Source organism: Bombyx mori, chromosome 25, assembly GCF_030269925.1.
Source record: "Bombyx mori chromosome 25, ASM3026992v2".
NCBI lineage: Eukaryota > Metazoa > Arthropoda > Insecta > Lepidoptera > Bombycidae > Bombyx > Bombyx mori.
Genome location: NC_085131.1, coordinates 7,244,775 through 7,269,275, shown reverse-complemented (window position 1 = coordinate 7,269,275; position 24,501 = coordinate 7,244,775). Strand labels below are relative to the sequence as shown.

Here is a 24,501-nt window from a genome sequence, read left to right as displayed (position 1 = left end):
TTATTATTAATTTCTCCACTATTTAATGGATGTTATTGTACATATAAACCTTCCTATTCAATCACTCTATCTATTAAAAACAACCGCATCAAAATTCGTTGCGTAGTTTTAAAGATTTAAGCATACATATGGACAGACAGATATAAGGACAGAGAAAGCGACTTTGTTTTATACTATGTAGTGATTTAGCTTTTGCCCGCGACTTCGTCTGCGTGGAATACTTTGGTAATGCTAAATTTTATCCACGACTACGTAGAAGGTGAAATTTTTTTTTTTTCATATATATATCTTGTTAGAATGTTAACACGTTCACTGCCCATGACCCACTTGTGAGTCATTTTGGGTTGGAATAATCAAAGCAAAAAGGGTATAGATATTGCTGATCAGCTAGCTAGCTGTAACTCACTAGTTTGTAAAACATGCGTCTGGTATACGAAGATTGCAGCTGAGTTTATTTCGATAGCAGTTATAAATTCGCTACTTATTTTCAATTACATAAATGAAATCAACAAATTAACAGTTTTGAGGGGGCATGAAATTATTACAAAACTGCTATTGGGAATCGAGGAACCGGGGCCTTCACGTGGAATGTCACTGGCATCACCTTCACCTGCATCATCCACATCCTCATCTACATTCACCAGAAGAAGTTCGATTACTAGAGAGGTCCACAAGTTGATAAAATTAGAAAGGCATTTGAATGGCAGAATCTACCGAAAAAGGTGCAGTGGATGTCACAAAAAATTGAAAAACGAAGGTCGTTCAGTTAATGAGGCACGTCTAAAATAAAAAAATAAAAAATGTGAGCCGTCACGGGACGCCTGGCAGATGTGAAACATCGACATTAAGTATTTTGTAAAACTAATATGCAGAAAAGAACAGATTGTGATAGGAACTAAATATGTCATAATGATAAAATAAAATATTACGAAAAAATAATTTGTTTTCAAGTAAAACACAAGTTATGTGTACTGTAGTAAACAACACTGTATACACTACGGAGTATACACTATAGGTATCCGAGCTCAGTGTAGCGAGAGAGATGGCTTAAAGCCGGATCGAGTGGGAGAGAATCGCAGTCGATTGCGCATGGCGACACGTCGCCACGGCATGCGTCGCCACGCCAGAAATCGGTTTTACGTGCGGCTATAGATGTTTCACATCAAAAAGACAGACACAGAATGGCTTTTCTGCAAGAAACCCCTGTGTCTTGCATATTTTAAGGAGCTATTTAAAGTATCAAAATCACGCTTCAAAAGAGGACGTTATCAATTCGACCACCATTTTTTCATCTATGTATGTTCACCGATTTCTCGAGGATGCTTGTACCAATTCTTATCACTCTTTTTTCTTTTTTTTTTGGTTGAAAGATTAAGACTCCCCGAATGGTTCTGTAATCTCTCTTGAAGTTATTTGAGTGTTTCTTATTCTTCTTACTGTGCTGCCGCGCATCGGCATGCGCCTTGTACATCATTATTACGCGCATGATCATTATTTTGAACATTAATGTGTATCTTTTAAGATATTATCTATATTATACCATATTATCTATCTTCATTGACATCAAATGATCTAAAGGGCAAATTTCTTTTAAGTACTTGTAACGAATAACGTATTTATTTGCATAAGGATTAGTTTTAATATCATCTTTATAAAAACACCTTCATCAATAACGCTATTTTAGAACAAACTTGGTTAGCATAAAAAAGGTTACAGTGAGTGAACCTTAAAATATAGACATGCTGTCGCGGACTTTTTTTAGAACTTTTATAAAAGAGAACAATTCTGTCATACATTATGTTCCTGCAGAGCACGAAACGAAAGTTTTCGAAAGAAAAAAAAGGACAGAACCGATTTTGAAACATTATTAGTACTCCGCTCGTATTGCTTAGCGTGACGTAGGCCATAATAAATAGCCTTCTTCAATAAATGAACTATTTAACACAAACATTTTTTATATCGTTCCAGTAGTTCCCGAGATTAGCCTGTTCAACCAAACAAACAAACTCTTCAGCTTTTGAAATATTAAGTATAGATAACAATAAAGATAAGGGTTATTTACAATCGCTTTTCTCGATACGTGTCCTTGATCTATGGTTACTCGAAGTGAAAATAAAAACAAACATAAATTTGTGTACGGTATATTAACAGATAAGTATAAATTGTATTGCACAAGCGTTTTTCGTGGTGGTGTGTCCTTTCAACTTTATGTAGTGGCTGTATTTTTTTCTCTGTCGCCATCGATGTTATTCCTAGTCCCGTTGCTCTTCGGTCTTCATTTATGTGGATGTTATTTTTGATTGATGATTTCTAAAAAATAAAAAATATGTTTTAAAAGGACACATTATATTGACACATGAACTTGGTTCTTTCTTATTCTAAGCATCTTAGGGGGCATAACTTTCCTATACCTACGAAACAAATAATATTGCAATAGTAAGGAGGATCGTGTAGTCGTATTTTTTAAGAGATAATATAAACTAGAATTATTTATTATAAACTCACTTGTATTTTTTTTGGCTTCAGTCTCCATCCCTATCCGTTGTCGCATTAGGCTTGTTAGTTTCCATGTTGGGAACGTATTTTTAACCTTTACTCAATTTCTTCTTAATGTAGCTGTCAGTAAAGAAGCTTGGCTTCTTCTCTCTTTTTACAAGAATCTTTACCAATCTTCGCTTTCTGGTTTTTGGTGCTTTATCGTCTCCAGCATCTATTGTTTTGTCTTACTTCTTCAGTTTTCTTTCTTCGTCTTTCAGCTTGACATCATTACTATCCTGTTTTCTCTTAGTCTTCACTTTTCTTAATTTCCTGCCAGTGTTTTTTCTTCATCTTCACTCTTGTTTTTCTCTTCTTATTCTATACCCCTTTACGTTCAGTTTCTCTATTTTACTTTATATCCAATTTCTCTTCGCCTTTTATCTTCATCTTCTTTCTAGACCTCCACACGATGCTGTTTTAGACTGTGACTATGACTTTTTGTTTATGTTTCTTTAATTCTCGTTATATCTTGTCCATTACTTAAATCTTCACTCCACCAGCTCAATCATCTCGTTCATCTCGTTCATCTCTTCTCGTAATCAGGCAATTTTTTTGTTGGTCATCATGCCATCGCGCTTCTTTTCTTCATTTTCATTCCTCTCCCTTTGATTTTTAATTTTCTTTTAGCTACCATCGCTTAAGTAATTTCATATTTTTTCTTCGTCCCCACTGTCTTCCTTCTCCAGCTTCTAGTCGCAGTCTTCCTTCTTCAGCTTCTAGTAGCAGTCTTCCTTCTTCAGCTTCTAGTCGCAGTCTTCCTTCTTCAGCTTCTAGTCGCAGTCTTCCTTCTTCAGCTTCTAGTAGCAGTCTTCTTTCTTCAGCTTCTAGTCGCAGTCTTCCTTCTTCAGCTTCTAGTCGCAGTCTTCCTTCTTCAGCTTCTAGTCGCAGTCTTCCTTCTTCAGCTTCTAGTCGCAGTCTTCCTTCTTCAGCTTCTAGTCGCAGTCTTCCTTCTTCAGCTTCTAGTCGCAGTCTTCCTTCTTCAGCTTCTAGTCGCAGTCTTCCTTCTTCAGCTTCTAGTCGCAGTCTTCCTTCTTCAGCTTCTAGTCGCAGTCTTCCTTCGTCAGCTTCTAGGCGCAGTCTTCCTTCTTCAGCTTCTAGTCGCAGTCTTCCTTCTTCAGCTTCTAGTCGCAGTCTTCCTTCTTCAGCTTCTAGTCGCAGTCTTCCTTCTTCAGCTTCTAGTCGCAGTCTTCTTCCTTTAGCTTCTAGTCGCAATCTTCTTCCTTTAGCTTCTAGTAGCAGTCTTCCTTCTTCAGCTTCTAGTAGCAGTCTTCCTTCTTCAGCTTCTAGTAGCAGTCTTCCTTCTTCAGCTTCTAGTCGCAGTCTTCCTTCTTCAGCTTCTAGTCGTAGTCTTCCTTCTTCAGCTTCTGTCGTATTTCTTACTTTTTGAATGTTATTGTTAATTTAGTTTGCTATTGAAACGTGTTTAGTTGTAGTGACAAAGGGAAGACGAACAGGCGCGACGGACGGACGGACGGACGTAAATGCTCAATAAGCCTCTTTGGGTCTTCTTTCTTCAACTCTTGCAGCTCTTGGGGTCTACTTTCTTCAACCTCTGGCAGCTCTTGGGGATCTTCTTTCTTCAACCTCTGGCAGCTCTTGGGGATCTTCTTTCTTCAACCTCTGGCAGCTCTTGGGGATCTTCTTTCTTCAACCTCTGGCAGCTCTTGGGGATCTTCTTTCTTCAACCTCTGGCAGCTCTTGGGGTCTTCTTTCTTCAACCTCTGGCAGCTCTTGGGGATCTTCTTTCTTCAACCTCTGACAGCTCTTGGGGGTCTTCTTTCTTCAACTTCTGGCAGCTCTTGGGGGTCTTCTTTCTTCAACCTCTGGCAGCTCTTGGGGATCTTCTTTCTTCAACCTCTGGCAGCTCTTGGGGATCTTCTTTCTTCAACCTCTGGCAGCTCTTGGGGATCTTCTTTCTTCAACTCTGGCAGCTCTTGGGGATCTTCTTTCTTCAACTCTGGCAGCTCTTGGGGTCTTCTTTCTTCAACCTCTGGCAGCTCTTGGGGATCTTCTTTCTTCAACCTCTGACAGCTCTTGGGGGTCTTCTTTCTTCAACTTCTGGCAGCTCTTGGGGGTCTTCTTTCTTCAACCTCTGGCAGCTCTTGGGGATCTTCTTTCTTCAACCTCTGGCAGCTCTTGGGGATCTTCTTTCTTCAACCTCTGGCAGCTCTTGGGGATCTTCTTTCTTCAACCTCTGGCAGCTCTTGGGGATCTTCTTTCTTCAACCTCTGGCAGCTCTTGGGGATCTTCTTTCTTCAACTCTGGCAGCTCTTGGGGATCTTCTTTCTTCAACTCTGGCAGCTCTTGGGGTCTTCTTTCTTCAACCTCTGGCAGCTCTTGGGGATCTTCTTTCTTCAACTCTGGCAGCTCTTGGGGATCTTCTTTCTTCAACTCTGGCAGCTCTTGGGGTCTTCTTTCTTCAACCTCTGGCAGCTATTGGGGATCTTCTTTCTTCAACCTCTGGCAGCTCTTGGGCTCTTCTTTCTTCAACCTCTGGCATCTCTTGGGCTCTTCTTTCTTCAGCCTCTTGCAGCTCTTGGAGGTCTTCTTTCTTGAGCCTCTTGCAGCTCTTGGAGGTCTTCTTTCTTCAGCCTCTTGCAGATCTTGGGGTCTTCTTTCTTCAGCCTCTTGCAGATCTTGGGGTCTTCTTTCTTCAACCTCTCGGAGTCTTCTTTCTTCAACCTCTCGGTGTCTTTTTTCTTCAATCTCTCGGTGTCTTTTTTCTTCAATCTCTCGGTGTCTTCTTTCTTCAATCTCTTGCAGTCTTCTTTCTTCAACCTCTCGGTGTCTTCTTTCTTCAACCTCTCGGTGTCTTCTTTCTTCAACCTCTCGGCGTCTTCTTTCTTCAACCTCTCGGTGTCTTCTTTCTTCAACTCTGGCAGCTCTTGGGATCTTTCTTCAACCTCTTGCAGTCTTCTTTCTTCAATCTCTTGCAGTCTTCTTTCTTCAATCTCTTGCAGTCTTCTTTCTTCAATCTCTTGCAGTCTTCTTTCCTCAATCTCTTGCAGTCTTCTTTCTTCAATCTCTTGCAGTCTTCTTTCTTCAATCTCTTGCAGTCTTCTTTCTTCAACCTCTTGCAGTCTTCTTTCTTCAACCTCTTGCAGTCTTCTTTCTTCAACCTCTTGCAGTCTTCTTTCTTCAACCTCTTGCAGTCTTCTTTCTTCAACCTCTTGCAGTCTTCTTTCTTCATCCTCTTGCAGTCTTCTTTCTTCATTCTCTTGCAGTCTTCTTTCTTCATCCTCTTGCAGTCTTCTTTCTTCATCCTCTTGCAGTCTTCTTTCTTCAACCTGTTTCAGTCTCTTGGTGTCTTCTTCCTTCACCTTCTCCCAGTCTTCTTCCTTCACCTTCTCCCAGTCTTCTTCCTTCACCTTCTCCCAGTCTTCTTCCTTCACCTTCTCCCAGTCTTCTTCCTTCACCTTCTCCCAGTCTTCTTCCTTCACCTTCTCCCAGTCTTCTTCCTTCACCTTCTCCCAGTCTTCTTCCTTCACCTTCTCCCAGTCTTCTTCCTTCACCTTCTCCCAGTCTTCTTCCTTCACCTTCTCCCAGTCTTCTTCCTTCACCTTCTCCCAGTCTTCTTCCTTCACCTTCTCCCAGTCTTCTTCCTTCACCTTCTCCCAGTCTTCTTCCTTCACCTTCTCCCAGTCTTCTTCCTTCACCTTCTCCCAGTCTTCTTCCTTCACCTTCTCCCAGTCTTCTTCCTTCACCTTCTAACAGTTTTCTTCCTTCACCTTCTAACATTTTTTTTCCTTCTTCAGCATCTAAACGCAGTCTTCCTTCTTCAGCATCTAGTCGCAGTTTTCCTTCTTCAGCTTCTAGTCGTAGTCTTCCTTCAGCTTCTGCTCGTAGTCTTCCTTCTACAGATTCTTACAGTCTTCTTCCTTCACCTTCTAACAGTTTTCTTCCTTCAACTTCTAGCAGGCTGCTATATTCAGCTTCTTCCCGTTTTCAATCGGTATCTTCATGTTGCAGTTTCAACTTCTTTACGTAGTCAGAGTATCGCTATTCATCATCATGCCGGTTGCCGTTGCCTTTTTCAATGCTTTTATTTCATGATTAATTTTCGTCTTCCTCAATCTTCTTTCTTCAACTACCTCAGTTACATTCTCTTAATTCAATCTTCTTTCACATTCTTCATATTGTCTTCTCTTCTCTGCCCCTTACTGCAATATTAAAAATAAAATTACTAACAGTATTACAAACGAAACTATTTTAGTATTGTTTCTGAATAAGACTTCTCATAAAGTATATATTATTTGGGGAGCAATATCAATAAAGGTAAGCCTAAAGTTTAAGGTTAAGACTCACCTTTTTTTCGTTATTAAATGACTCGATTGCAATTTTTTCAACTAAAATTATCATCCTATTTATTATATTTCGATTTCGCCATTTCGATTTCATGATATATTAAATTCGACATTTCTTTCGACTATATTTGTTCAAAAATCTTCAACTTATTATGTATTCTCACTTTTCTCATGTACTTCAGTCACATTTACGTAAGTGTAGATCACATCTAATTTAATCCAATATACACTACAGGCAACTTTCTGTTACATTCTGGTACCGGTATTGCAGACATATCTAATTAATTATATTCTGTAAACTGCATCCATTTCAAACAGAGCATCATGGTAATGCTTATAGCAGCCAATTGAGAGAATATCGATTTGTTAATGTTATCCTGAATTATGGTTTCTCTTCCAAACTATTTTAAAAGACGAAGTTGTTTCAGTCTGGAAAAAATGTAAGTCACAGATACCTACTAGCCTAAATTGATGTATTTAACACAGAATTAGACATTTGTACATTCTTTTCCATCATCTCATAGTTCTAGAATTTTTAAATTAAATTACATTATATTTCTACTCTAAAATTGTGTATTGTGTTTTAGATAAGAAGCTATTTTATAATCATGTTGTTAGAAAATAATTAGTAAAACCTGAAAATTAAAGAACATATTCCACTTTTCCAATTTCGAACAAAATATAATTCACATTTTTTACAAAAAAAATGCATCATGCATGTCACGCTTTTTAAATGATTTCAATTCATATGCCTTCGGTTTCATTTAAAGGTTATTTATAATTAAATTTTTCTAGATGATAAATCTGAAAGAAAATAGTCGACTACCAAAACAAAAAGGTATACATAAAAAGAAAAAAATCATCTCAATGTAGCATGTTATACAAACAAATCGGCAACAAGGCGTGCTTCCGTTTGACCCATTATATCATGCAAAAAATTTATAGACAACATACGTCAACATCTTATAAGCAAAAATTGACAATAAAAAGCAACAGTACTTACAATCTTTGACTGGCCGAAATAATATTACAATTACGTTACATAATATGTTGGATAGCACAAAATACTTTTATAATTATTTACCAACTTTTCATCTTAATTTCAGTTTCTGATTAGGGATAACAATTTCCTTTCCTAGTTCTTATCTACTAATGTTGTTAATTAAAAAATCTGTATCATAATAGTTTATTTTGACATCTGAAATACCCGGATTTTGTTAAAATAAATGGTAAATGTTAAAGCATACCGATTTTGACATCACGTCAGGCTAGATCTATTTCTAGTTGGATTTTTTTATCACATCTGAAAATTGAATCCGTCTCGCAGGCAACGTGTCCAAGCAATATTCTAATAGTGAAAAACGTCGTCACTACTAAAGTGTATTGATGAGATCGTTCTCCATTTACTTACTTCAAATTATCGCTACTTATTCACTATCCATTTAGTCGAAATCAAATCCTTGGCATAAATCTGAAAAAAGTGAAACATACCGCGTCTCCGACACGTATGACCTAAGCTCCACAGTGAGAAAAAGCACATACAGGTGCTGTCATGCTGGTTCCTTCACCCAAGTTTCAGTTCGGTTATTTCAGAACACAATCTATGGAAGTGAACCCAGGGTATGGAAAGTGAAAGAATGTGCATGTAGCATCCAAATGCCTGCATTCTAGAAAATCTCAGATTTCAAAGTAGCTTCATCTACGAAATGCTAATAATGGTTCCATGCATACCTTCAAACACTGTAGTAATAATTGCTTAAAAAAAGAAAATTCGTTTTTGCTTCATATTGGTTGAGAGTTAAAGATTCTCAGAGAGGCTTAAGTGATCCGATGAAACTAGTTTTCTTAGTAGATCGTAGAAATTACTTGCGTGACTTGCTTATCTTTGCTGTTTGGTAGTATGAAAGTGACGAATTTGTGGTCGGTTCTGCAATAAATCTGAATTTTGCTCCTTCATGACCTGCATTACCTAACCAAGAAGTGAATAATGCAACCTCTTCTCTCTCCAATATCAATTACGATTGATATAAACTCAGTGTTCTTAGTTATCGTTTTAAGTCAAGAGGATGAAAACTTAAGCGAACCTGCTTATAATAAAATTCCGCAATAGGAATTTATAACGCCATGCAATTTTTAAAAAAAATATCCTCCCGTTTGTCTTATATTTCAAGAAACTTTCGTTTTTAATTTGGCAGGTTAATCTGAAATATTTTTATTAAGACACCAAAACAATAGTTGTGAAAACAATTAATTTACACATACCTTCCATTGCTGGGCGAGAAAAGTTAGGTAATAAAATTATGTACAAATCATTATACTATTGGTTTTACATATTTACTAATAAACTTCAAACATGCTATCAGTTAAAACAGCTTTGAATGCTCTGCTATATGTGATAAAAACTGCAATAAAATTAAGCAATAAGGATGTTCAATTAATCAAACGTGCATACCTGCAATTGCAATGTTTTTTCCTACTCATGTATTAATTAAGCTCAGTGTCTACACACAATGCGCCGTCTGAATAACATAATTGGTGCCCCTATTAGTTATTCCGTGAGCATAAATGTTCTGTTTTGGTTAACAAATTGACATTCATCTGTACAAAATAACATTAACGAGCACCAACGCCAAAGCTTAACGAATCTCATACACAATGTTTAAATGCACACTAGAATAATGACGACAGACAAAAACTGACAAGCTTAGTGCCTAGGTTATTAAAAATTAGTTAAAAGATAATTACAATTCAGTTAGAAGCCTTTTCTGGTTGCGGTTATTTAAAGCTCTCTCCTATTTAACAACAAATACATTGCAACGCACCAAATCTTGAATTTACGCTTACCCGCACTTTTCTTTATAATGATTATGAAATTAGAACTAAAACACTTAGTCTGCAAAGAACCAAAACTATCCTGGTATGTAAACAAACATAAGTTCTCTATTGTTTAATCCCATTGAATTTATGGAAACGTTCGTTTATTATTTTTATTAGTTTTCAATATATTTTTCACTAAAATCATATCAATGATCCATTGTTTTGTTCCTTGTTGTAAAGTTGTATTTTTCTTTTAAATTCAAATCTGAAAAAAAATAAGCAAAATCCTGCGTCCGAAGACGACCTACTTGGCTATTGTCTTAAGTGTCGAATGTTTTCCTTCACCCGTTCCCTTTCGGGTTTTATTTAACTATATTAACTTTAAATGGAATGTTCTAATGTTCGCATACCTTGCAAATCTCTCGTGGAATAAGAAACTTTCAACGTCTGTATCAGTTCACAGTTTTGTTTTCAAAGTAAGTAGGTACCTATTGTTGAATTTTGGATCGCAACTCTAGAATCTGAAAGATTAAAAACAAAAATCCGCCCCTAAGACGGGGTGACCTAAACATCCGTAATTTTAGCAGACGCAACTTGTTATCAATATCTTAATTTTACAATTATGTTTCATTAAAAATTATAAGCATACCCGTTCTTGATTTAGAAATGGTTTCCTGTTTTCCACTGAATTTATCATCAAATCTTAAATAAATAAATCCTTCTCGAAGACGATGCGTCCCGGCAACAAAAACTTGAAGCGTGCAACGATCACACTATGTGGTTACTGTTTGTATCACTTTTATTATAATTCCGTTTTCATTGAGTGAAGTTTGCTTTTGGTTTTTATCCAATTTTTTTTTGTAACATATATACATTCATTATGATAAGTTGCTTGATGAAGCTATTTCAAATTATTGTTCTGAAAAAACTCAAAATATTTTGCGCTCGGGACGCGCGTTACCTAACCTTCATGGCTAAGAAATCTTAAATAAATAAATATCTTTATTTAAGCTGTAAGAGTGCCGATTTATAATTTTGCGATTCACTTATTACGTATTATATAAATCGAAATTGAATAATTAGAGTATAGATAAATAGTGGTTTCTGGAATAAAATTTACCTTATTGTAAAATTTTCGTTCAGTACAGTCATTCGTTTTGATTCATTGCTCGTAGTTTGAAACTTTCAAGTTTACAACGACTTCTCGGGAAGTGAAGTCAGTGTCTTTCTTTAAGATGGTAATTTGTTGACATTCAATTCTTAATTTCAAAATTTTTCGTTAACTCTGAAAAAATGAAAGCTTTCTCGACGGGTACCAATACGTAGCATAGGATTAAGAAGCGAATTACCTTCTCTTCTGTTTGCAGTTATATTATTACGATTATTATAAATTCATACCATGTTTTTATCTACGCAGTTACAGTTTTACATCAAGCAGTTGAGTAATATAAATTAAATATCGTGTGGCGCCACACTACAACTATTTAGTTTCGTATTAATTAATCTTATTAATATTTCAATTTGGCGTTAATAGAGTTCATAAATCTGAAATAAATTAGTAGACACCAAAAGAAAAATGTGATTGAAATAATTAATCGTTACGTACCTCCCCTGGTTATGACAATCTAATACGATCAGCAAAAACATTTCCAACCAGTACAGTTATTAATGTAATTAGCTAAACACTAAAAATCCCTTTCAGTCAATTCAATACTCACATGTGCTTCGTCGGGAATTAAATACTAAGATAATTTCAAATTATTTAACGTGCATTTCAGCAAGATATTTTTCGTTCGAGAATCACTAAAGATACCACACAGCTAGCACACAACGCGTCGTCCAGAAATATGAGTTCCACAGTCCCGAATGCAGGCATGAGTTTAGTGTCAAACTACATCCACACCACGTTTATCTGCGCACAAATAGTTAACGAACACGGGCGCTAAAAGCAGCACGATATATACAGACAGCAACAACATGACCTTTATTTAGAAACCGATGCATAGTAGCATGCAAAAATCGTAGACTTTAAACAAAAAAAATCACATCCCATCTTTTAACAGACAAGTTTGTCGAGTGGTATTTTAATCTTAAGCAAGCACCTTGTTGCTTCAATTCTTTAATTGTGCATCATCAAATAGCGAAACTTTTCGAAATTTTACCTTCTACACCAGAGCGATAACTTAATTTATTTCCAACTAGGTCATACATGTTCGTTTATCTTTGTACAGACTTAAGTGTGTCTTGAAGCTTTGAATTAATTACGCCCCGGCCAAAAGCGTAAACTTCCATCTACCTCACAATCTTTATTAATCGTATCAATTTATGCAACTTTACAATTCAGTTCAAATATGCAGTCAAATCTGTAAAAAAAAAACAAGACGTTTTGCCGCCTCTAGAACGGCGTGACGTAACCTCGCACCATAATAGTAATTGTAAAACCAAAATTTTATCAAATATTCATCGGAAATAGTTACTATTATTCTAAATTCATACCATTCATTAATTCTACGCAGTCACTGTAGTATAATGCTTTTATGTTGATTCGTAGATTACTTTCTCACAATGCTATTTTTGTAGAACAGTCACTTTTTTTTGTTACAAATGTAGCAAATGATATTTTCGTAACATCCCAAAATTCTTCGTTTGTTATTTTCTTGTCGTCTCGATTATTCACATGCAGCTTTGAAACGCTGGAAATCAAACAAAGCTATCCCGTCGCTAGGACGAGGTGCCAATATCTGGCGTCGGTATGTTGTTTAGGCAGGCAAAATAGGCTTAGGCCATTTTTCCAATTATATTAACACTTCATAAATATACTGCAGCAATTCTCGAATATAATATTTATTCACTTACGAGTTTCTCCTGCAGGCAACATTGTAGTCCGGATACAATAGTGGTCTTTCTTGTAACTGCGAAAAGTTGGTAAACAAGTTCACCTCAAAGACGGTATGGACGTCCATACAAGAATTTTTATATCACAAATATAATTTAATGTGTGTTTTATCCAATGCCACTGTTTATTAAGGTGTTTTGTACAATTACGTTGGCAACATACCACCGCTCCCACGCGGGCAAGTGTCGCTGCAGTCGCGGCGTATTGTGCCGCAATGTGCAGACATATCTGTAAAAGTCAATACCAGCCTCTCGGAGGTCGTGACCTAACTTATCCCATCTACATTCACTTTTTATACTTTCTGATATTGTCCAATTATGCAATTGTAGGTGTAGCGTGGTTTTATGCATTCTATAATCCGACAGCAAGAATTTCGACTATCATGTAACTCGCATGTTCTATTCATATTTTCCAGTAAAGTTGCGATACCTTTGATAAGCGGTACTTCACAGCTGGGCTCGTGGTGTTGCCTGTATCGTGAACATCGTTATCCGGTGGTAGATTCTGCGAAGCACTGTTCTTGCCACACCCGGTTTGAGCCCCGTGAGCTCCCGTGAGCACACATAAAGGAGAAGCTGAAATAGCTGTGAGTAGGTTTGCGGTTGGGCCGCCGTCGAGCCTGCGAACTAAACGCGTCCGCCTCGGAGACGGGTTAACCTGACCTCGTGGTATGGCCGCACGATATTGACATAAAACGAAATATATTTATTTTTGCAATACCTTGGACTACTATTGCTCATGTCCTCTTAGTCAAACTCTAGTCGTTCGAGATCGAAGCACTGGATCGTTGGATTTTTGTGTTGAATGTTTTTCATATCTTTCTTTTTTTATCTCCAAATGTCCTCCTCAAATTGTATCTTCTTTATTCATATTCTCCAATCGTACCTTTGTATCTGGAAATGTTACAGTGAAACACAACCCACTCCCGGTAAGACATAAATCCACCAATAAACTGAACTTCTTGGCTTTTCTCACCTTTTTCAACAAATACTTTAGCTAAAGCTATAAACAAAAGTTACTCACGGAATCACCGCGCTCTATCGAGACTAACTTTTTTCGATATGTCTCAGCTCAGTAGTTACGGAATCTGCAAAAGGAAGAATCCGCCTCAAGGACGGCGTGACCTAACAGCAAGACCATTTATTGTTCTACAATGATAGCTTAACTGCTTGCGTACCTTTCAATCACAGAAAACTCCATCCTGACTTTTCCTTTTAAGTTTCAGTATCTCTTCAAGTCGATCAATGCAGGATCCAATAAATATTTAAATCAACTCATTAGTATCTTCAGCAATTTTATTAATCTATTTTTGTCTCATCCTATGATGTAAAACAATCGTCAAGAGTATTTTCCTTCATAAAGATTTCAAAGCGGCACTGTACATCGTAACACGAATTTTCAGGCTTTGTCTCTAAATCTGCAAAAGAGATTTTAAACATGCCATTCTATGGCGTGACCTAACCATCTTGCAGAGAGCTACAGAATCAACGTGCTGTATTAGTTCAATAAAAGTAATTTGCGATAATCATACCCGGCTGGGATGTCGCGTATATAGCCACCAGTTCCATGTAGCAAATAATCAGATATATGCCCTTGAAATCTGTAACAATCGAACAATCCGCCACGAGGACGGTGTGACCTAACATCCTGTTGTTCTTGTCAAACTATATCCGTTTCTTTAGTCTTTATTCATAATATTTCAAATTTACCATATGCTATTCCAATAGATTCAGGCTTTTCTTGGTTTCATGCAATTTAATGCTTTTAACATACATATTTGCATACCTTTGAAGTTATAATATTTTCAACCGACGCCACTTCGTGTTCAAGTCTGAAGTCGGATCAGTTTCACCCAGCAGTCACCTCTCCGTTGTTGTGCGTTCCAGTCTGTAAATGTAACGAAGCAGGCCGCCTCGAAAACGGTGTGACCTAACATTTCTTTCTTTCCGTAAAAAGCATCTTTCTTCCTAACTTTTTGCAAGTTTTTATTACGTTTCGTGCAATTGACAGATGTTTTCATACCAATCGCAGAGTTATCAGGCTCGTAATTAAACTAGTTGTGCTGTTACGGCGCTTTTAGTAGTCGTTGTGTTTGAAAAATAATACGGTCTGAAAAACAAAATAATTCGCGTCATAGGCGAGATAATCTACATGCACTAGAATTGGATTTTAGTGTTATAATTTTTTCAATCAATCAAATATTTATCGGAAATAGTTACTATTATTCTAAATTCATACCATTCATAATTCTACGCAGTCACCACAGTATAGGTATTGGTTTGTTGATTCGTAGATTGCTTTCTCACAATGTTATTTTTGTAGAACAGTTTTTTGTTTACAAATGATATTTTTATGACATCCCAAAAGTTGTTCATGCGGAAATTCAAATTTCTTCATTTGTTATTTTCTTGTCGTCTCGATTATTCACATGCAGCTTTGGAACGCTGGAAATCAAACAAAACTATCCGTCGCTAGGAGGCTGCACCAATATCTGGCGTAGATATGTTTAGGCAGGCAAAATAGGCCATTTTCCAATTATATCAACACTTCATAAATATACTGCAGCAATTCTAGAATGATATAATATTTATTCACTTACGAGCTTCCCCTGCAGGCAACATTTTAGTCCGGATACAATAGTGGTCTTGTAACTGCGAAAAGTTGGTAAGCAAGTTCGCCTCAAAGTCGGCACAACGTCCATACACAATTTTTTATATCACAAATATAATTTAATGTGTGTTTTATCCAATGCCACTGTTTATTAAGGTGTTTTGTACAATAACGTTGGCAACATACCACCGCTCCCGCACGGCCGCGTGTCGCTGCAGTCGCGGCGTATTGTGCCGCAATGTGCCGCCATATCTGTAAAAAGTCAATACCTGCCTCTCGGAGGTCGTGACCTAACTTATCGCATCGAACTTCACTTTTTATACTTTTTGATATTTTCCAATTATACAATTGTATTAATCAGAGGTTTGCAGGTGCAACGTGATTTTATGCATTCTATAACCAGACAGCTAGAATTTCCACTATCATCTAACTATCATGTTTTATTCATATTTTCCAGTAAAGTTGCGATACCTTTGGTGAGCGCTACTTCACAGCTGGGCTCGTGGTGTTGCCTGTATAGTGAACGTTGTTATGCGGTGGTAGATTCTGCGAAGCACTGCGCTTGCCACGCCCGATTTGAGCCCCGTGAGCTCCGGTGAGCACACGTCAAGAAGCTGAAATAGCTGTGGGTAGGTTTGCGGTTGGACAGCCGTCGAGCCTGCGAACTAAGCGCGTCCGCCTCGTAGACGGGTTAACCTGACCTCGTGGTATGGCCGCACGATATTGTCGTAAAAGGAAATACATTTATTTTTGCAATACCTTGGACTACTGTTGCTTATGTCCTCTGAATCAAACTCGTTAGTCGTTAGACATCGAAGCACTGGATCGTTGGATTTTTTGTAATGTTTTCATATTGTTCTTTATTATCTTCAACTGTCTTTCTCAAATTGAATTTTTTTTATTCATCTTTTCCAATCGTACCTTTGTATCTGGAAATGTTACAGTGAAACACAACCCACTCCCGGGACGACGTAATCCACCAACAAAGTAAACTTCTTAGCTTTTTCATTTTTTTCAACAAATACTTTTTGCAAAAGCTATAAATAAAAGTTACTCACGGAATCACCGCGCTCTATCGAGACTATCTTTTTTCGATATGTCTCGGCTCTGTAGTTACGGAATCTGCAAAAGGAAGAATCCGCCTCAAGGACGGCGTGACCTAACAGTGCGGCCATTTTTTGTTCTACAATGATAGCTTAACTGCTTGCGTACCTTTCAATCACAAAAAACTCCATTCTGACTTTCCCTTTTAAGTTTCAGTATCTCTTCAAGTCGATCAATGCAGGATCCAATAAATATTTAAATCAACTCATTAGTAACTTCCGGAATTTTATTAGTTCTTTCATATTTTTGTCTCATCTTATGATGTAAAATAATAGTAAAGAGTATTTTCCTTCATAAAGATTTCAAAGCTGCACTGTACATCGTAACACGAACTTTCAGGCTTTGTCTCTAAATCTGCAAGAGAGATTTTACACGTGCCATTCTATGGCGTGACCTAACCATCTTGCAGAGAACTACAGAATCAACGTGCTGTATTAGTTCAATAAAAGTAATTTGCGATAATCATACCCGGCTGGGATGTCGCGTATATAGCCACCAGTTCCATGTAGCAAATAATCAGATAGATGCCCTTGTAATCTGTAACAATCGAACAATCCGCTACGAGGACGGTGTGACCTAACATCCTGTTGTTCTTGTCAAACTATATCCATTTCTAGAGTTCCTCCTTTGTAGCAAGCAACCTTTCTGTTTTTAGTCTTTAATCATAATATTTTAAATTTGCCATATACTATTCCAATAGATTCAGGCTTTTCTTGGTTTCATGCAATGCTTTTAACATACATATTTGCATACCTTTGAAGTTATAACATTTTCAACAGACGCCACTTCCGTAGCAGTTAATCGTTATTCAGTTGCGTGTTCAAGTCTGAAGTCGGGTCAGTTTCACCCAGCAGTCACCTCTCCATTGTTGCGAGTTCGAATCTGTAAATGTAACGAAACAAGCCGCCTCCAAAACGGTGTGACCTAACATTTGTCTTTCTGTAAAAAGCATCTTTCTTCCTAACTTTTTGCAAGTTTTTATTACGTTTCGTGCAATTGACAGATGTTTTCATACCAATCGCAGAGTTATCAGGCTCGTAATGAAACTAGTTGTGCTGTTACGGCGCTTTTAGTAGTCGTTGTGTTTGATTAATCGTGCGGTCTGAAAAACAAAATAATCCGCGTCATAGGAGAGACGATCTACATACACTACAATAGGATTTTAGTGTTTCCTTGTTTCAATCTTCTAATGCATTACTTTATAACGTACATGCATCTACCACAATGACTTTTCAATTTGTTCACAGGGCTAATAATTCACATTTTGAAACCGCACAAACAATCTGAGCACGCTATTTCAAGAATGCTGTGATCAAGCAAAGCATTTAAGAGCAAGTTAATTTTTTTAACCAGTCCATAAATTTCCATATACCATTTTAATATTTCACGTAGGTACATACATTCGCTCTCATGTATAAATTAGTTTTTTTAGACACCCCTGGATTTTTAAAATGTGATATAGTCCGCCACGACGCCGGCGTGATCTAGCTTTCGTGGTTCACTGTACTTAGTTCCTCATTTGTTGCAATCCTTTATATTATAGATTATAGAATCTTTGTTCATTTTTTCAAACTTGTCAGAAATATGTTTTAATGAATCGACAGCATTTGCTAAATTACATTAAAAGTGCTATATTCACTACTGAAGCCTCCAAGTAATTTAGTTCCATAAAAAAACATATTAGCACTTTAAAACCAATAATTTATAAAAACCAGCCTGTTCGATTCCATTACAAAACTGTCCGTCTCTAGAACAATGTAATCTACAAAAGAGATTTTATAGGACATTACTTTATTAACTTTGGTTAATTTTTATCTAATAAAGAGGTGCTGAGAGAGCTAGATGATAACAAGAGCGGAATATGGACGAGTCAGCTGTTAGATATACATCGCATTTTCAGGCGCAAAGAGCTTTCAGAGGGTTGAGCAGTAGTCATCATGCAGGTAGCGCCATGAACACGTGACAACATGCTTATATGGGTTGTGGCAAGTTACCCCGTGTCATTGGTGAGAATCGAAAACACGCTAAGCAGGCAGCGGTATAGGCGGCTGGTGTTCGGAATAGCCGATAGTAATAGGATTCATAATCAAACCGTCAGCGTTGGAAGCCGAAGACACCACCAGGCAGGCGGCGATGACAGCCGGAGTCACGAACAGGCAGGCGGCGACGACAACCGGAGTCACGACTAGGCAGGCGGCGATGACGGCCGGAGTCACCACCAGGCAGTCGGCAGTCGGAATCGCCACCAGGTATGCGGCGACGACAGCCGGAGTCACGACTAGGCAGGCGGCAGCGTCACCACCACGAAGACGGCGATGACAGCTATAGTCACGACCAGGCAGGCGGCAGCCGGAGTCACGACCAGGCAGGCGGCAGCCGGAGTCACGAACAGGCAGGCGGCAGCCGGAGTCACGACCAGGCAGGCGGCAGCCGGAGTCACGACCAGGCAGGCGGCAGCCGGAGTCACGACCAGGCAGGCGGCAGCCGGAGTCACGACCAGGCAGGCGGCAGCCGGAGTCACGACCAGGCAGGCGGCAGCCGGAGTCACGACCAGGCAGGCGGCAGCCGGAGTCACGACCAGGCAGGCGGTAGCCGGAGTCACGACCAGGCAGGCGGCAGCCGGAGTCACGACCAGGCAGGCGGCAGCCGGAGTCACGACCAGGCAGGCGGCAGCCGGAGTCACGACCAGGCAGGCGGCAGCCGGAGTCACGACCAGGCAGGCGGCAGCCGGAGTCACGACCAGGCAGGCGGCAGCCGGAGTCACGACCAGGCAGGCGGTAGCCGGAGTCACGACCAGGCAGGCGGCAGCCGGAGTCACGACCAGGCAGGCGGCAATGACAACCAGGGTCTTCACCAGGTAGGCGGCGATGACAGCCGGAGTCACCACCAGGGAGGCGGCGATGACAGCCTTAGTCAGCACCAGGCAGGTGGCAGCCAGAATCGCCACCAGGTAGGCGGAGACGATAGTCGGAGTCACCACCACGAAGGCGGCGATGACAGCTGCAGTGAAGACCAGGCTGGCGGCAGTTGGGGTCACGAAGGAGCAGGCGGCAGCCAGAGTCACCACCACGAAGGCGGCGATGACAGCCAGAGTCACCAACACGAAGGCGGCGATGACAGCCAGAGTCACCATTAGGCAGGCGGTGATGACAGCCGTAGTCACCAACAGGGAGGCGGCGATGACAGCTGTAGTGCTACACGACCAGGCTGGCGGCAGCCGGAGTCACGACCAGACAGGCGGCAGTGATAACCAGGGTCTTCACCAGGTAGGGGCGATGACAGCAGGAGTCACCACCAGGCAGGTGGCAGCCGGAATCACCACCAGGTAGGCGGAGACGACAGCCGGAGTCACGACTAGGCAGGCGGCAACCAGTAACCACCCCGAAGGCGGCGATGACAGCCGTAGTCACCAACAGGCAGGTGGCAACCGGAATCGCCACCAGGTAGTCGGCGATGACAGTCGGGAGTCACGACCAGGCAGGCAGCGATGGCAGCCGGAGTCACGATCACCTTAGAACTTATATCTCAAGGTGGAAGGCGCATTTACGTTGTAGATATCTATGGGCTCCAGTAACCACTTAACACCAGGTGGGCTGTGAGCTCGTCCACCCAGCTAAGCAATAAAAAAAAACGCAGGCGGGGACGACAGCAGGAGCCATGATCAGTCAGGCGGTGATGATTGCCGGAGTCACCATCAGGCAGGCGGTGATGACAGCCGGAGTCAACCACCACGAAGGCGGCGATGACAGCCGGAGTCACCATCGGGCAGGCGGCGATGACAGCCGTAGTCACCACCAGGGAGGCGGCGATGACAGCCGTAGTCAGCACCAGGCAGGTGGCAGCCGGAATCGCCACCAGGTAGGCTGAGACGACAGCTGGAGTCACCACCACGAAGGCGGCGATGACAGCTGTAGTGACGACCAGGCTGGCGGCAGCCGGAGTCACGAATGGGTAGGCCGCAGCCAGAGTCACCACCACGAAGGCGGCGATGACAGCCGGAGTCACCATCAGGCAGGCGGTGATGACAGCCGGAGTCACCACCAAGGAAGCGGTGATGACAGCCGGAGTCACCACCAAGGAAGCGGTGATGACAGCCGGAGTCAACCACCACGAAGGCGGCGATGACAGCCGGAGTCACCATCGGGCAGGCGGCGATGACAGCCGGAGTCACCACCAGGGAGGCGGCGATGACAGCCGGAGTCACCACCAGGGAGGCGGCGATGCCCTCCATAGTCAGCACCAGGGAGGCGGCGATGACAGCCGTAGTCAGCACCAGGCAGGTGGCAGCCGGAATCGCCACCAGGTAGGCTGAGACGACAGCCGGAGTCACCACCACGAAGGCGGCGATGACAGCTGTAGTGACGACCAGGCTGGCGGCAGCTGGAGTCACGAATGGGCAGGCCGCAGCCAGAGTCACGAATGGGCAGGCCGCAGCCAGAGTCACGAATGGGCAGGCCGCAGCCAGAGTCACGAATGGGCAGGCCGCAGCCAGAGTCACGAATGGGCAGGCCGCAGCCAGAGTCACGAATGGGCAGGCCGCAGCCAGAGTCACCACCACGAAGGCGGCGATGACTGCTGCAGTGAAGACCAGGCTGGCGGTGATGACAGCCGGAGTCACCACCAAGGAGGAGGCGATGACAGCCGGAGTCACGATCACGAAGGCGGCGATGACAGCTGCAGTGAAGACCAGGCTGGCGGTGATGACAGCCGGAGTCACCACCAAGGAGGCGGCGATGACAGCCGGAGTCACCACCAGGGAGGCGGCGATGACAGCCGGTGTCACCACCAGGGAGGCGGCGATGACAGCCGGTGTCACCACCAGGGAGGCGGCGATGACAGCCGGTGTCACCACCAGGGAGGCGGCGATGACAGCCGGAGTCACCGCCAAGGAGGCGGCGATGACAGCCGGAGTCACCGCCAAGGAGGCGGCGATGACAGCAGGAGTCACCACCAGGCAGGTGGCAGCCGGAATCGCCACCAGGTAGGCAGGCGGAGACGACAGCCGGAGTCACGACTAGGCAGGCGGCAACCAGTAACCACCACGAAGGCGGCGATGACAGCTGTAGTGCTACACGAACAGGCTGGCGGTAGCCGGAGTCACGACCAGGCAGGCGGTAGCCGGAGTCACGACCAGGCAGGCGGTAGCCGGAGTCACGACCAGGCAGGCGGCAGCCGGAGTCACGACCAGGCAGGCGGCAATGACAACCGGGGTCTTCACCAGGTAGGGGGCGATGACAGCCGGAGTCACTACCAGGGAGGCAGCGATGACAGCCGGAGTCACCACCAGGGAGGCGGCGATGATAGCAGGAGTCACGACTAGGCAGGCGGCAGCCAGAGTCACCTCCACGAAGCCGGCGATGATAGCTGTAGTGACGACCAGGCTGGCGGTAGCCGGAGTCACGACCAGGCAGGCGGCAGCTGGAGTTGCCACCACGAAGGCGGTGACAACAGCTGGAGTCACCACCAGGCAGGTGGCAGCCGGATTTACCGCACACAGGCGACTGTAGTAGTCGGAAACGCGGTACGCAGACACCGTCGGTAACCACTGATCACGCAAGCGACAACCACCTCACAAGTTAAAACCACGTAGGCGCCGATCGTCACTGAAATCAGCACCATGCAGACTGTGATTTTAGCCGAAGTCACGGCACATACACCAACCAACCCGGGAGTCACTGTCACGGGGACACCAACGGTAATCTAACTCAACACCTAAGCACAGACGGCAACCAATCATCACACAGGCCCCAACCGCTGCCGGAGACTTCAACACGTAATAATTAGAGCCTAGGGCACCCACCACTAATAGCGACGTTTAAAGTTACAGTTACCACCACGCAGGCGAGGGTGACTGACGGTGTCAGCGTGCAGGCACCGACCATTGCCGAAGTCACCACCACGAAGCCGGCGGTAGCGGACGAAGTCAGCATCAGGCAGGCGGCAATGGCACCCGGAGTCAACCACGAAGGCAGGATGTGACTGGCGGAGTCATTACTTGGCAGGCGGCAGCCGGAGTCGCCACCACGAAGGCGGCGGTGACACCACAAACGCAATTTGTGTTGGTACCCGTTGTCATTACACTGGGATCAACCACCGTCAGTCACCACCACGCAACAACGATGATAGACGAAATACGGTGCGCAGAGGGCGTTTGAAGCTGCATTTAACACTACATATCGTCATCACTAGGCAGGCGGCAATAACACTCAAGAGTCATCATTAGGCAGGCGCCAGTGGCACCCGGAATCATCATTAGGCAGGCGCCAGTGGCACCCGGATTCATCATTAGGCAGGCTTTAGTGGTCATCATGAAGCAGGTAGGCAGCCGCAGTCGCTTCGGCTTTTAAATACGTTACCACCTAGGGATAGAGAGAAGCAGCTAACAAGTAGGTAGGTACCGAAGTCAACCACGTAGACATCATGGCTTTCGCAGTTACCACGCTGTTTGCTTAGACATCTGAAGGAGTTATGCAGGCGACAAAAGCACACTCGTTGGAGCGACGCCAGTAGGCGTCATGTACATGTGATTAAAAGGATAAGCACGTAGCCACTGACACTATCTGCAAGTACGGCAACCATGTCTATATCCGCCACAAACCAGTGATGCGTTCCTAATTGACGGGTGGAGAGGCGTTAACAGTTCATTAGTCTTTCGACCTTATGTATCAATGACGTGTTCTTATGTTATGATTTAAGAGGATTTCGGTAATCACTAACCACACAAAGTTCATATTTTCATCTAAAACATCTAAGTATATAAAATAAATAGCAGTGAGTCGATTTCATAGTCTAGTTTGTATCCACGGAGACTGGTAGCTATTTAACACAAGTTAGACACATCTGAATTAGTAAAAATATCACCACGCAGAAATCTGCAGCAGCAAGAAGTACCACGCAGGCATCGACAACGGCAAGCCACTACGGGAATCGTTGGCAGCAGCAAGGAACACCTCTGAGATTGGTCATAGTCAGACGCGGTGCGGGGGATCCGTAACAATAGTGACCACCACGAAAGCACTGGCGACAAATAAAACACCACGCAGCGATCTATGATAGTAACAACTACCTACTGAGACATCGGCATCATTGCAACTAGAGTAATAGGTATAGCTAACCAAACTTTGCATCAGACTTCGATCTTATGTCTCAAGGTGAGCTTTTTATAAGCATACGCACAAAACTATGTTTATCCAAATAAAGAAAAAAAATCATTATACAACTACAAAAGGCTAAACGTATAGTTTGAGCAGCCAATATAAAGTTCAGCTGCAGTGTAGTACTAAAATTGAAAAACTATCAGGTTGTGCAAATATCAATGCAATTTTCGATTAGCAGTACCGCAACTACCTAGGTACCTAATTAAAGTCATGCTGATAAAAAGATAAGGATAATAATGATATTGAATGTGAAAAACCTACCATTAAAATTAATTTAATTCCAAATGTTGTTGAAGAGTTGTAAATATTAAAAAAAGTGACCAATTTTTTCATCATCAACGTAGCTTTTGTAGTCAGCATTATTCAAAGTTTTTTGGTAGTTTAAATACCTTACCTTTTAGCATCACAATCATTAGGGCGATGTGCTTCTTAATTATGTACTTTGTGACCCACAAAAGCTCTCATACCACTGGCAGCAAGCCAACAAATTCCTCAATATGGATGTAGATGATGTACTACTTGATTTGTAGTTTTTGTTATCTCGATCATCCTTATGCAGTACATTAATAGCAACAGAAGAGCGCCACGGAGGTGAAGTCAAGGTATACAGAAGAGACAGTAGAAATATTGCCAATCATTGTTAACATTAATGGTAGGAAGGATCGAGAATAGACATGCTGGAATTTTTTTCAATTGGTAATTAAATTTCCTTTTAATTATTTTATCGATTGTCATTTTTATCAGTCCCGTAGAAAAGAACGTTTTATTACCGATAACTCTGGAAGACAAACAAACAGATATTCACAACACATCATGAATAACTTAATAGAATGCAACTTACATGAACAATAATCCATATGGACAGGCATGTTCTTAGATGTTTGAACCATTTTGTCGTGATGGTTGTTTAGTTTGATATCCTATTCTCATTCTTATTCAATCAATGCGCCAAATAGCAAAGCATAGGTACAACATAATTCAGGTTAATCTAATTTCTTTAAATAAACCTATTTTTCACAATGGACAGTAAGTATAAAGTTATAATGGTAATGAAGAGAAATCAGCTCCTACTATT

The 24,501-nt window shown here is 41.7% G+C and overlaps 4 protein-coding genes across 4 annotated transcripts; 1 reads left to right on the top strand and 3 right to left on the bottom strand.

The window, feature by feature from the left end:
- Nucleotides 1-2,127: 2,127 nt before the first annotated feature.
- On the bottom strand, nt 2,128-14,201 carry LOC119630575 (trichohyalin). Its single transcript, XM_062676225.1, has 6 exons — nt 14,087-14,201; nt 13,441-13,557; nt 12,705-12,856; nt 4,832-6,242; nt 2,506-4,730; nt 2,128-2,310 (listed from the first exon to the last, which is right to left on the bottom strand). Exons 1-4 carry the CDS (start codon nt 14,199-14,201, stop codon nt 5,058-5,060), a joined length of 1,569 nt encoding a protein of 522 aa, XP_062532209.1. The 3' UTR covers nt 2,128-2,310; nt 2,506-4,730; nt 4,832-5,057.
- LOC134201454 (involucrin-like) lies at nt 2,724-5,038 on the bottom strand. The gene is made up of 5 exons (XM_062676226.1): nt 5,030-5,038; nt 4,765-4,971; nt 4,394-4,562; nt 3,209-3,902; nt 2,724-2,808 (listed from the first exon to the last, which is right to left on the bottom strand). Exons 1-5 carry the CDS (start codon nt 5,036-5,038, stop codon nt 2,724-2,726), a joined length of 1,164 nt encoding a protein of 387 aa, XP_062532210.1.
- A 4,346-nt stretch (nt 14,202-18,547) lies between the features above and the next one.
- On the bottom strand, nt 18,548-20,277 carry LOC110385036 (uncharacterized). The gene is made up of 2 exons (XM_062676224.1): nt 19,962-20,277; nt 18,548-19,476 (listed from the first exon to the last, which is right to left on the bottom strand). The coding sequence occupies exons 1-2, from the start codon at nt 20,275-20,277 to the stop codon at nt 18,548-18,550; spliced, it is 1,245 nt and encodes a 414-aa protein (XP_062532208.1).
- Nucleotides 20,278-20,615: 338 nt separating this feature from the next.
- Nucleotides 20,616-21,254, top strand: LOC119630574 (uncharacterized). Its single transcript, XM_038020437.1, has one exon. It carries the CDS (start codon nt 20,616-20,618, stop codon nt 21,252-21,254), a length of 639 nt encoding a protein of 212 aa, XP_037876365.1.
- Nucleotides 21,255-24,501: the final 3,247 nt, after the last annotated feature.

Excerpts from the sequence above, each read along its gene's own strand:
- LOC134201454 (XM_062676226.1), bottom strand. Across the intron at positions 4,563-4,764 it reads ATCCCCAAGAGCTGCCAGAG|AGGTTGAAGAAAGAAGATCC; the intron begins GTTGAAGAAAGA and ends AAGAGCTGTCAG. Across the intron at positions 2,809-3,208 it reads GAAGCTGGAGAAGGAAGACA|GAAATTAAGAAAAGTGAAGA; the intron begins GTGGGGACGAAG and ends AAACACTGGCAG.
- LOC119630575 (XM_062676225.1), bottom strand. The coding sequence starts at position 14,201 with ATGTTAGGTCACACCGTCCTCGTGGCGGATTGTTCGATTGTTACAGAT. Across the intron at positions 13,558-14,086 it reads ATACGCGACATCCCAGCCGG|CTTTAGCTAAAGTATTTGTT; the intron begins GTATGATTATCG and ends TTTTGTTTATAG. Across the intron at positions 12,857-13,440 it reads TAACATTTCCAGATACAAAG|AAAGTATAAAAAGTGAATGT; the intron begins GTACGATTGGAG and ends GGACAATATCAG.
- LOC110385036 (XM_062676224.1), bottom strand. The coding sequence starts at position 20,277 with ATGGTGACTCCGGCTGTCATCGCCGCCTTCGTGGTGGTGACTCTGGCT. Across the intron at positions 19,477-19,961 it reads TCATCACCGCCTGCCTGATG|CCTGGTCGTGTAGCACTACA; the intron begins GTGACTCCGGCA and ends GGCTGCCGCCAG.
- LOC119630574 (XM_038020437.1), top strand. The coding sequence starts at position 20,616 with ATGACAGCTGTAGTGACGACCAGGCTGGCGGCAGCTGGAGTCACGAAT.